Source organism: Pseudopodoces humilis, chromosome 5 (genome assembly GCF_049639895.1).
Source record: "Pseudopodoces humilis isolate 2021_Gansu_Grassland_sample_001 chromosome 5, ASM4963989v1, whole genome shotgun sequence".
Taxonomy (NCBI): Eukaryota; Metazoa; Chordata; class Aves; order Passeriformes; family Paridae; genus Pseudopodoces; species Pseudopodoces humilis.
This window is the reverse complement of record NC_142204.1, coordinates 69438427-69450911: the sequence shown is the minus strand read 5'-3', so window position 1 is coordinate 69450911 and position 12485 is coordinate 69438427. Positions and strand designations below refer to the sequence as shown.

The window sequence follows — 12485 nt, the reverse complement described above, 5'->3', positions numbered from 1 at the left end:
TTTAGCATAATGGGAATATCTGCCATTTAATGGTAAGCCAGCCAAAAAAATCTGCCTTGCAAATCTCAGAAGAATAGTCACCATGCAATAAAAATTACTTTTCAGGAGTTTTCTTTTCAAAGAGTTGTGTTTGTTCTTATGGATCAGTCAGTAATAACATAGGCACTGCTTTTAGTGAAGAAACCATGTCTGCCCCACAGCCCAAAAATCACAGCTATAAATTAACAAACAGAATCACTTGCCACTTATTTCCAGGAAGTATCTTGCATTCATCAGCATTCGCCCTTGAGGCTTCAGTTCTAGCTGGTTGAGATAAGTGAAAAATAAGAAAAAAAGTCCATTAAACAGTCATTCAGAGAAGGAAAAATCATTTCAGACGACTTTCAAGCGATCTCCTTTTCCCAGTGGGAGCTGATGAATAGCAATGAATGCTAATTTTCAGGTTGCTCATACCCATGTGAGGCAACAAGGCAGGGTAGGAGCAACTACAGAGAGAGGAGGGCTGATCACCTTATATCAAACACTCAGAGCAGCATGATAGGAGAGATGAATGTGATTAAACCACAGAAGATGTAGGCAGCTTTTTAGACACCAAATTAGGACCAGCACTATCTATAGAGAACACTTGTTCCCAGTGGATCCTGTAAGGGGAAAGTGGGAGCAGTTCAAAAACCCCAACCAGTTTCAGACAGTTGATGCTGAAATTTTTTAGGCACTCAGTTCTGCAAGCCTAACTTCTTTACAGTCAACCTGAGGGATGCTACAAGCTTATTCAGGCACTTTCTGGGACTTGGCAATTCCCACCTGCCTGACTCATCATCCATAAGTACCTTTGCAAATCTGAATCCACTGGATTATGCATAATCTGGATGCTACAGTTTAAAGATTTCTGCCAAGATCTTTCTTGCTTGGACTACCAGGGAACACAGCTTTGCACTTAGCATTCTTGTGAAGAATGTTCAAATTTACACCACCGTAACGTAACTTCAGTGATTTTTAAGGAGTTGCTCTGACATAACTCTGAACTCAGGCAGCTGTGAATCAGCTACTTGATATTAGATAAAATTTTTAAAGCTGTTGCCCCAGAGAATATAAAATAACTCATGTTCAGCCAGTCATACTAGCACTTATTCCCAGTGGGTTTCCTCAGCAAAGATTAATACATGGGCACAGCTCACCTGAAGCAGGATCCTCACTAGCACAGGGCAGGTTTCAATTAAAATAAAAGTGCCAAGCTCTTCTCCTCTGACAAGTCTCTTCCTCAAATCACACCCAAGTAGTCTGAAAACATTATTCCAGCTAGTCCCCACTGGTGACAGCCATAGCCTGGCATGGGCACAAGGACACATCCCCTTACCCTGCAGCAGCTCCCCAGCACATCCTGCAGGAGGAGAGAGTGATGCTCACCCATATCTCTGTCTTCCCATTGCTCTTTTTGCACCTCTCTGCTAGCACCTTGAGCTCCACTGTGGTCTCCGAGACCATTTCAGCACTTTTATCCTTGACCACGATGTGCATGACCCGGCCATTGTTAATGTGGGCATCAAAAGTGCTGTTCCAGGGTGGGTACATGGTGGGCTTCTTCTGCACATACACTTGGCCATTCTCTGTCGAGAGGGAGAGTACAAATCCATGCTGTGAGGGTGGTTCATGAGACCAAACACAGATACTTACCCTAAAAAAAGTAATTTCCATCAGTTCTGTTGAGGAGATCTCTAATGCTAAATCCAACACCATAAATATCCACTTCTAATCAGGTGAACCCCATCCCAGACCACTCCCTTGTTTATCATTGTGATAGATTAGCATTTAAGAAAACAAAGAGAAACACCTAAAGAAGTTAAAGCTGCTGGAGGCTGGTGGGAGTTTTTCTCCCAGCCAACAACTAGCCACTTCTAAGAAGTGACAGCAGTTTTGACCATTGAAAAGTGAGATCAACCTGTGAACACCACCTTAAGACCTATGCCTAGGAATTTCTTTGTCTCTTTGTTTCCCGGCTGTGAAAGGTAACAGAGCTCCAGCTGGCTTCGCTATGCGGCCCGGGCAGGGGCTGGGCTGGGCCTGCTGCGGCTCCCGGCTGGGAGATGGGGCCTGCGGGGCTTGCCCTGGGCCCAGGCTGGGCCAGGCTGGTCCCTGGCTCGGCTGCAGTTTTTGCTGTGACTCAATTCACCAGAGACTGCCGAGTAAGGAAAGAAAAAAGCTCTTGACCTGCGGCGGGCTGAGATAGTGACTACACTCTCCAGAGCAGCCATGAAAAATCTTCCATTGCAGACGGCTCCAGCTCCTGCTCCGGCAGAGATCACAGAACCATCTACAAAGCCTGGGCAAGATTTTAACTCTTTCACTACCCAGATGAGACTTGCAGATTAATCCTTTTTTTTCCAGAGAGAGAAAGAGACAGTAATCAACATGTAAAGAAACTTTATAAACTATCAGAGACAGTAAAGAAAGAAATTAAGCTTCAGAAGAGGTAGAGAATAAGGAGATGCTTTAATAATCTGAAATATTTTTCTGTTAAAGCTATGGAGATGGACAATAGTGTTCTGAAAAAAACTCCTTTAATTCATGACAGAGTATATTGGGAGGAATAGAGTAGTTCAAAGTGTGGATTTTGAGCAACAAGTAAAGTGATTGTGATACAGTGAAGTGCTGGAACAGAGAGGGAGAAGTAATAGTTGAAGATTTGTAGCTTCGTAGAGGCAAAGAGAAAACTTCTGTTTCCAGGGAGTCTCACAGAGACAGAAGAAGAGAACTTTTGACTTTGAATAACTCATCCTTGAAAATGACATCCCTAGACTCATTGACCCATACACACCTCAGAGTGATGTGAAATGGGAGGAGACTACTGATGGAAGATTCTTCCGGGCGGCTGGCATCAGAGAAATAGAAAGCTATAACAGAAATAGTTTTCTTGTGAGAAACTCCACAGATTAGCAGAAGACTTCTGTTTCTCTGCAAAGACTGATGGAAAGACAATAGTAAGAACTGAGACTGTTTTAAACACCAAAGTTTTTTTGTCTCTATGTTGTCATGTGAACAACAGAATGGTTGGGTAGTGAGGGAAAAAAAGATTTTCTGGAAGTTTTATTCTGGTTTTCTTATTCTTGTAGTTTTGTTAATAAACTTTCTTTATTCCTTTTAAGTTTTAAGCCTGTTTTGCTCTTATTCTAATCCATATCTCACAGCAAAAAATAAGTAAGTTTTCTAATGATTTTTAGCTGCTGCTTTAAAACCACAACAATCATCTGTCCCAAGGCACTGCAAAATGACAGGTGTGCTTCAAACCCCCCCAAAGCTGGGTGCACTTTGGGATTAATGTCCAGTCCAGTAGCCAGCTAAGGGATGTTAAAACATGAACTGTCCTGCAGACTTGCAACCATCCCACAGGGATGTAGAGTTTTCAATGAAACAAACTCTCCCTAATGCTTTAATTCCTCTTCCTTCACAGCATCTTAATACGGTGATAGGTAAAAAAATGGGTATCTCTGAAGTTTGCAGAAGGTTCTTTCTAACTGGGTCTCTCTGAAGAGTCTCAGCCAGATTTACTTATCTCATAGAGCCAGGTTTACTTTATACAGCCCTGTAAAAGTCTTACTCAAGGTAAATTCTATATCACAGTTACCCTCTGCAAATGTCCAACCGATCAAATGCTGAAGCTGAAGGAATAAAAAAAAAACATCAACCTGTGATCCCTGTCTGAAGACCCTGCTCCTATTTCCAATAATCCCAGATGGAAAAGAACATGCAGCTGATAGCCTGGAATGTGACATGTGCTGAAGAAAATCTTTCCCTAAATGAGAGGACTAATTCACAAAATATCAGAGACAAAAATGAGACATAAACTTTCCAGCATCCCAGGAAACAGAAGTCTCAGTAAAGGACCATTGTTTCTTTACTGCATCAGTGAAAAAGCCACAGATGTGAGACACAGGACTTGCAAAACGAGTGCTTTCATTTGCCTTGCACTCCAGGACACCAGGCTTAAATAAACAAACCCTGGAATGTGAATGAGCTGCCCGATAGAGGGGATCAGACAGTCACCCTTGGTGCGTCCCCGCTGACGGCTGTGGAATTCTGCCAGGGATTAATCCAACCCTGGGTTCCTGAAAAACGAAATAGCAACTGTCTTTCCTGGGGAGCAGCTTCCACTGTAGCTGGGAGTGTTTTTCCTGGAGGCTTTGCTGAGTTCAAACCCAGAGCAGGATCCTTCATGAAGCAAATGTCACCAAGGCAGGTGGCAAAATGGCACTCGGCCAGGTGGCTTGTGAAGGCAGAAGGCACTTTTAAAGGGCAGACTCTTTTTATATCTCAGAGGCACATATAAGTTCTGAAATATTTTGTCTTCAGTTATAAATTACTGTAACACCTCCAACTGTATGGAGGTATGGTTTGTTTTTTGGAGTTTCTTTTGTTGTTTTGTTTTTTTTTTTTCAGATTGTATTATAATGTGCCAGGGTCCCTTTTACAAAATAAACAAGTGGAAAAATGTAAAAGGCTGCCAAAGATCTATCCAGAACTTCTGAAATTCTTCACTGTGGTTTTGCTGTGACATCCTTGTGCCCACAGAGGATGTTCATAACTCCCAGATCCCTGGGGACTTCTGTCCCAATAACATTGTCACTATGGCTGGTTGACAAGGGACAGCCTTTGGCATGAACCCGAAGTCAAACTCCCTGTTTTTGGAAACCAAATACATTTATCATCTACCATTGTTCTGTTTGCAAAATCCCAACCAACAAAAAACAAAACCAAAAAACCTCACGCTTTGCCAGTGCTAGACATAGAACCACAGAATGGTTCATTTTGTAAGGGACCTTAAAAGCCATCCAGTTCCACCTCCCTGACGCAGGCAGGGACAACTTCCACTATCCCAGGTTGCTCCAAGCCCTGTCCAACCTGGCCTTGGACACTTAGGCATGTCCTGCCCTGCTTAGCAGTCATTTCTGCTGTGAAAAACTTCTTCATGGCCAAGTGTCAGAGCACAAGGCTGGTGGTCAGGATGATTTGCATCTCTCTCCAGCTGTGCAGCTGGTCCACTCCTACTCCTTGGTCATGCCAAATTTTTAGCCTATATATATGTATATATATTTATTTATTATTATTTTTTTTTATCCCATTACAACTGAGTAGCACGTGCTTGGTCAAACCAGGGAGCTGGAGAGCAAATTATGAGGAAAAGAAAAATAATCATGAAGCAGGGATAAGACACAATTTAGTGGTGGAACTGGCAGTGTTGGATTAACAGCTGGACTTGATGTTCTTGGAGGTCTTGCCCACTCTTAATGATTCCATGATTCTACCTCAAATGTATTTAGTTAATGTTTGTCTGGAGACCTTTTGCCTTCTTGAAGCCTGTTAAGAGCATGACAGCCCCTTGGGATGGTGACGCTGAGAGCGTTCTTGGCATTTAGAGCCACGCTCATCTCCCTGCAGGTCAGACACAGACTTTGGAGTGGTCTGTCCTGCACGGGGCTTTTCCAGGTGTGATTCACCACACTCACCTCTGGCTGGGATGGCTCACGCATCAGCACCTGGGAATTACAGGGAGGATGGATTCTGTGGTGGCCTCACCTTTCTCACTTACCCTTAAGGTAAAGTTTGCCATCCACACATTTAAACACCCTCCAACAGCAGCAGATTAACACCTCCCATGAGTCTTCAGCCCACCCCAGGAGGGGAGTCAGAGGTGAATCAGTCCCAGGAGGTTCACTGATGAGATGAGTCCCTCTGGCTGTCCCACCATGCTCTGAGCCAGCACCAGATGAAATTACATCCCAGCAAATAGAAATCTCCTCATAGCAGAAAGTCACTTTTCCTACATTCAGCCCTCACTAATGGGGAAAAGGTCCCTCAAACGCAATTTTTAATTGATTTTTGGTAGTGGATTTATTAGAATAATAATTAAAATAATTATAATTATTACAGTAATAAATAAAATAACAATAATTATTATAATAATTATGATTATTGACTCTGAGGAGCACAAAAGTAACATCCCCCATAAAATACTTTTGTGCTTGTTGGATACCAGAAAACACTTTCAGCTCTGTGTCAGACGAATAAATATAGGTCTGTTCTGACCAAATTGGTTTTATACACTTTTGAAGTGACAGAGATTTCAATTTGAGTTATGGCTTTCAAAAGTCTCATTAAAGCAAACAGCCAAACTCTGCACAGAGCTAAAATAGAACATATTTTCTGATAAAAGTGAGATCTTAGGGATATCTTGTCATGCAGTATTTTCTTTCCTTTTGAATTTCCTATTCACCACATCTTCCATTATTATTTAAAGTATCATTTAAGGCAAGACAAAGTTCAATGTGATAAATCCTGACTCTTAAACAAAAGATGAACCCTGGTGAAATACTGAACTATTTTAAAATTCTAATTTTTTTAAACTACTTTAACATCCTCTGGGGATTACAGTCATAGGGATTCTCAATAAATAGGGATTTCTGAGTGGATTTTATTTTTCAAAGTATCACAGCAGTCAAATTAGAAATTTATCAAAGATTTAAGCTAATATCAGCCAACAGAGTAATTCTCTAACACTGAAGGTCTTGCTCTTCATGATTCTTCAAAAGCACAACCAGAAAACTTTTCATCCTTCCACTGGAATTATTCTCATGCATAAGACATATGATAAATGTTTTCCAAAGGAGGACTCATCAGTGTTGTTCAATCAGGATAAATGTGCAACAATCCGTAGATCCAGACACAGCAAGCAGCTTTTCAGGAGGTTTCATTTTCCAGCCTTTTACACAGCACAGCAATTACACAGAGAAATTAACTCTCTCTGCAGAGACTGGGCTGTTTGAGTGCCTTTTTTTTTTTTTTTAAATAATTATGGAAGTGGATGGATCTGTCAGTTTCCCCCCAAAAGGTGATTAACAAAGATGGCCCTGCCAGAATATTTTAGCACACTCAGTTTTCACCTGTCTGGTTTGTACCACTGTCAAACCAACAACTGCTCGTGGAAAGGTGAAACCAAATACAGCTCATCTGCTCTGTCACATGCTGGGGCTTGTAATGCAGCTGATAATATCCTCAAATTGAAGACACAGATTTGTTTGGCATCATCTTAAAGTCAGATTGCCTTATAGACCACACCAAACCCAAACTTGCACTGTGCTGGGACCCACAAAGGGCTTCACAAATCTTTTTAACGTGGGGTTAGAAATGGATGATCTTTGAGGTCTCTTCCAAGCCAACCTATTTTATGGTTCATTCTATCATTTACCAGTGCATTACCCACACACAGGAAATGACAGAAAAGCACAGACATGACTTATAAAAGCCCCCATTCACACTTCACCCCTCCCCACTCACCTGACTCCACGGCTTCTTTAACCATTACAGCACAGTAGGGGTTAATCACCTCCCCCTGGGACGGCAGGTAAGGGCCACTGTCATAGTTGGACAAACCAATACGCAGGAAGGGAGACATGACAAGTCCTGTGCCAAACAAAAGACAGGCAACACTTGGGAGAGAGTCTAAAAATTGTCCTGGTTTTAGCCAGCCCCTTATCTCTGTCGGACAGCGGGACGCCGGCCGCTAGTTATCCATCCAGCTGGAGCCTCTCTGACTTCCTTCCACCGACTGACCCGGCCCTGCTGGACGTGCCCAAGGTACTGAAACTCAGCTGCTGGCTTAACCACAGAGCTGAACTCATCACAGGACTGGAAAAACCCACAGGAGCAGCTCTGAGCACTGATGACTTCACACCGACCGTCGGGAACAAGGATGACAATGCACAGGAGTCACAAATCAGAGCTTTCTTGGCTTGGGATAAACCTCTGCTGTAGTTTATGTTGAGTCACATCAAGAGCCTGAATGCTATGGGAATAGAGAGGGATTTGGGAATACTGTTGGAAGCCTGCAAGCTGAACGTGAAACTGTGAAATAACTGTGCACTATTTATATACAGCATGGAAAGGAGCTCAGGCATTCCTGGGTGCTGAACCATATTCACAAGTGAAGCTATAAAGAGAAAGTTCAGCTCATATGAACCACGTTCTATAGACAGTGAAACAAAATACCCCACCAGAAAAAACAGCACTTTGGGATTTATTTTAAGCAGCTGAAAACAGAAACAAATACAGTCAAGGTGCCAGGAAACACTACAAAAGCCTTTGACTTGAAACAGTACAAAACTTTCTCTGCCTGGTCTTTCAAAGCCTTCAGAGAGAAGATTTAGTGAAACCAGAAATTATTAACTGCTGCAGCTAGTGCCCATCATTATACCATCTGGGCCCAAAACTGGGATTTACCACCCAACTTTTGTCTCATCATCTGAGCTTGTCATTCCTGGATTCTCTTCCAATCAATGGGGGGCAAGAGGCACTTTGAACTCAGCTGCAGATGTCTGTCTTGGACCACCAGAGTTAAAAGACATCAGTGCTATCACCAGCTGTTATCTGTCAAATATATTGACAATGACACATTGTTCAAGCACAACAGCAAAAGGATGAATGACTTGTGGTGTGGGATGCAGCCAAGTCTCTTCTGCATTTTACACATAAAAATGATCTTTCTGAAGGGAAGCTTCTCTAGCCTCACATGGAAGAAGTTCCATGTTCTTTGCTGGGAACAGCATTTTCTTACCTGTAAATGGTATTCTTCTGACAGATAAGTTCAGTCTCTGAGAGGGGCTTCTCTTTTCATCACTGTTGTGGACAGCATGGAAAGGTTTTTCTCAGCTGAAGAAATAACTGCTCCTCTGGCCAGGCTGACTTCAAAACCTGCCTCTCTGTTCAAGGACACAGGAGGCAAGACCATCAAGGAGAGAGGAAAACTTGAGGAACCAAGAGAAGCCCTTTTGCTTGAGTGTCTTCTCTCCTCCCCAGCAGTGTGGGGCAATGAGTTTCCATCAGCCCCTCGTACAAAAGTCTGGGGCTGCTACAAAACCCAGAACAACTTTTCATCAGCGCACAGCCAGGTTGCAGCAGGTTGTTGTTCCACTTGTATCCTGGATCTGATGAGATCTTCTCCTTCCTTCCTGTTTTATAAAACAAACAGCTGCAGTTATTGCTTGGTCTGGAACAACAAATCTTCTGGCTGAGTATTCACAAGCACTGAGCACTCACATTCCAACATTTTCCGACACAGATGGCTCATGAAGCCAACTGTCCATGTTCTCTGACAAAGAATTTGCCTTCCCAGAAGGTTTCCCTGAATTTACTACTCTACATCAGGCCAATTTATACGATAAACAGCATCTGAAGACTCTCGTTCCCATTTGAGCTCCTGGATGTGTTAGCCAACAACCAGGCTGAGTTTTCAGGAAAACAGGAAAAAGTCACAAACTCTCTTGGATACTGCACTTAAAAGAGAAGAAAACCATCATTCTGGGGAAGAGAGAATGGAGCAGAGAAAGAGGAAAATGTCCTGTGACTCATGTCCATTGTGTATCTCTAGGAATGCAGAGGTCATGGATCTCTGCATGTGGCATTGCCCTTGACCAGGAAAACATCAGGCTTCTGCAAATTCCCAGAAGCTGGTGGGGAAGGCAAAGCACCAGGTGGTGCTGGATATAGGCAGTCAGAACAATCCTGTTCTCCTCTGAATGAGGGCAGCATCTCTGAAGGATGTTTCACATTAGCCAAGTCCCCGATGAAGCTGCTTTGGAGAGCCACTTGCATTTAGATAGATCCTCGAGCAGAGACCTGTGGCACTGCAGAGAAGTACAGTGAGTGGTTTGTGAGTGCCCCATGGCAAGAAAAGGCTAGAAGTTCTGCCTCAGCTGTCAGAAGCAGAGAAACCTGATCAAATTAAAGGAAAAATCTCTTCAGTGGAAAGAAATATATGTATGTTTATTTTCTCTCTCTGTGTGATGCAGACATTTATTATTACTTAGACATTTCCTTTGTTACAAAAAACAAGAAGCCTATGAAATCTAAAGACTAAAGGAAAAGCAAATCAAAGGGTTTCTGGCAGCAGAAGAGAAATCCAAGGAGCTGTATATACTATAGCATCAGTGTGGAAAGCTAAAGATGGCCAAAGACTAAAACCAACAGGCAAAACATCTTCATTGAAACTCTGTGTGAACAGAAATGTCCTCTCTGCCTTTACCATACTCCACCAATTCTGGTCACTGCTGGGCAAGAGAAAATTATGATCCTCTTCCAAATCCCTATTTCCTACACCTCTGGCTTTAAGAACCTGATTTTCCGCAAGCAGGAGCAGGAGAAAGTGCAAGGGGTTAAGCATTCCCTTACCAGGACTTTCCAAATTCAACTTTAAAAGCTCAGAGTGCCAGTCAGAATTATTAGTCAGTATGCTGGTCATCTAAGAACATGAGTGCTGCTAAAAGAATCCAAAGATCTTTTGATGGCTCCTCAGCAGTAAAATGCGGTGACACTATCGACTCAGGTGCTAAAGAAATAAAATCAGGACTAAATGTCTGAGTTGAAATTTATCACACTTCAATTAAATCAATGTATTCACAACATAGGTAGAACTGTGAAAGCATCTTGTCCTGCTAAATACTCCTACCTCTGTTCCAAAAATTACTGCTTGGATGTGCTACAAGGCACCTGTTCAGGTCTGTGGATCAGTTCCACAAGCAGTGACATTTAAAATTTTCCTTCATCTTAAATGCTGGATGTTCCCTCCCTCCCCTCCAGTGCCACACTTCATTTTGGTTCTGTGCAATCAAGCACCTCCTGATCAGGTATCCCAGAAATGTGGAATCTTCACTCCTGAAATATTCAAAAGCCATCTGGGCAGGATCCAGGGCAGCTCCCAGTGTCCCTGTTTGGATGGGAGAGTGGGACACGGAGAGGTCACTTCAAAGCTCACACAACCCATGGTTCTGTGAAGACACAGTGGGATAGATCTCACCAAGAGCCAGATGTCTGCAGCATCTGCATCCCCATGTCAGGCAGTCACCTGCACTCCTGAGAGAGGAACAGAGGGGAATTGGCACCCTCAGATCCTGAGCTGGAACCACCTGTGTGAGATTCCCCTCCTTTGAGAGCCAGTGGGAATATCTGGGAATGATTTATTCACAGGAAGCACCTTCACTGAAAGACCTGGTTTTGATCTGATTCCTCAAACCATTAAAATTTCAATGGATCCCTTCAATGTATCAAATCTAAAAGACTTGTGCTGGGACTTCACACAAACCAGTTTATTACAGGAGATGCTCTGCAGCCTCCAGCAAACAGATGAGAATTTTTCACCAGCTGCAAAGCACGTGGGTTTGGCACAGCCAGACTCAGCACTGATACCAACAGCTGCCCTTCTAAGCTTTGCAAAGGCTGGCTCAAGCTTGCTAAAACCAGAGTTTACTGCCATACCAGCCTCGTGTGAGCACTCTGCTCTGGGGTGGATTTCTTTACCCTGCCCAATAAATCAGACAGATAACTGGTTTCCTGCTTCTCTCCCACTCTTTCCTGAAACCACCTTGGCTTTGGCCCAAACATCTGTTTTCCAGGTCAGATTTCCAGTGTTTGCCACTACAGGACTGCTACTTGGCTGGCATCCACGGCCATAAACAATTAAGCAACAACACAGCTCCAGCACGGCTCACTGTAATAGCAGCAGTTTAATTTAACACGAGAAACAGCTGCACTGGATATGGAGAGTGTCTGCTTAATTTCCCAGTGGAAAGGATACTGTGAGGAATCTGAAAACCAAGGATGAAATGCAGCTTTCTGTAAGAGGCCACCTGCAACCTCTCCTACAGTGAAACATTAAATACAGAGTAATTGGGGTTCAGCAATGCTGCACCCCACTTTGCTGGCACAGGGGAGCTCTGCCCACTCTGGAGAATAATGCAACATATGGAAATCATTGCCAGATGATATTAGGAAGTAATAAACTCCTTAACATCCTTAATCAATTGTGGTTAAGTAGAGAGGAAGAAATGAGCTCCTGCTCCTAGCCAGCAGAAGATCTGGATGGAGCACAGCTGCCTGTGATGCCTGTGCTTTTGCCTTTCACTGACTGAAAAAGAATGCATGTATGACACAGTAAAGATGGCAATTTACTGAACAAGGGCCAACTGAAAAGGGAAATATTTCTGGATTTGAGATGCTGCTTTCCTAATGTCATCAAACTGTCATTTTCTCGAGGTCAGAGGGAATATTTCTAGCTGTCTCTCCTTTTTTTTTCATGCAAAGCTGCTTGCAAAATGAGTTCATAATCTCCAGATCAGCATCACTAAGAGGGAAAGGATCCAGAAGTTATAGCTGGAGGGTATGAACTTTCTTTCACCCCCTTCCCAAGGCATCCCCGAGGCAGGTTCTGACCCATCAGAGATCTGTTTGTAAGGCTGGTGGAGATCTGCACATGAGCATTACACACCTCAAGGCCTTCTTGCAGGTTTCAAGAGCGACACTGAACACCAGCAGTGATGGCTGAAGTCCCTTTCTCCACCCCCCGAGTCCTCCTATCCCACAGACCAAGCAGGAGGGAATGGGGATCTAAATAACTCCCCTGACTCATTCTGGGTGCCTCTATCAGCTGCTATTTCAAAGGA

The 12485-nt window shown here is 43.3% G+C and overlaps 1 protein-coding gene across 3 annotated transcripts in view; it reads right to left on the bottom strand.

Moving 5' to 3' along the window:
- PRKCQ (protein kinase C theta) overlaps window positions 1-12485 on the bottom strand; it is a 50871-nt gene that overhangs the window by 28297 nt on the left and 10089 nt on the right. For 2 of the 3 annotated variants that reach the window (XM_005526073.3, XM_014255207.2), the window contains exons 2-5: window positions 8606-8999; window positions 7330-7455; window positions 1408-1607; window positions 243-303 (exon numbers count right to left, since the gene is read on the bottom strand). In XM_005526073.3, the coding sequence (XP_005526130.2) occupies window positions 243-303; window positions 1408-1607; window positions 7330-7447 (379 nt within the window). In that variant the 5' untranslated portion in view covers window positions 7448-7455; window positions 8606-8999. Of the gene's footprint in view, window positions 1-242; window positions 304-1407; window positions 1608-2815; window positions 2892-7329; window positions 7456-8605; window positions 9000-12485 lie in introns of those variants that run through there. The other variant, XM_014255208.2, reaches the window with a different exon arrangement.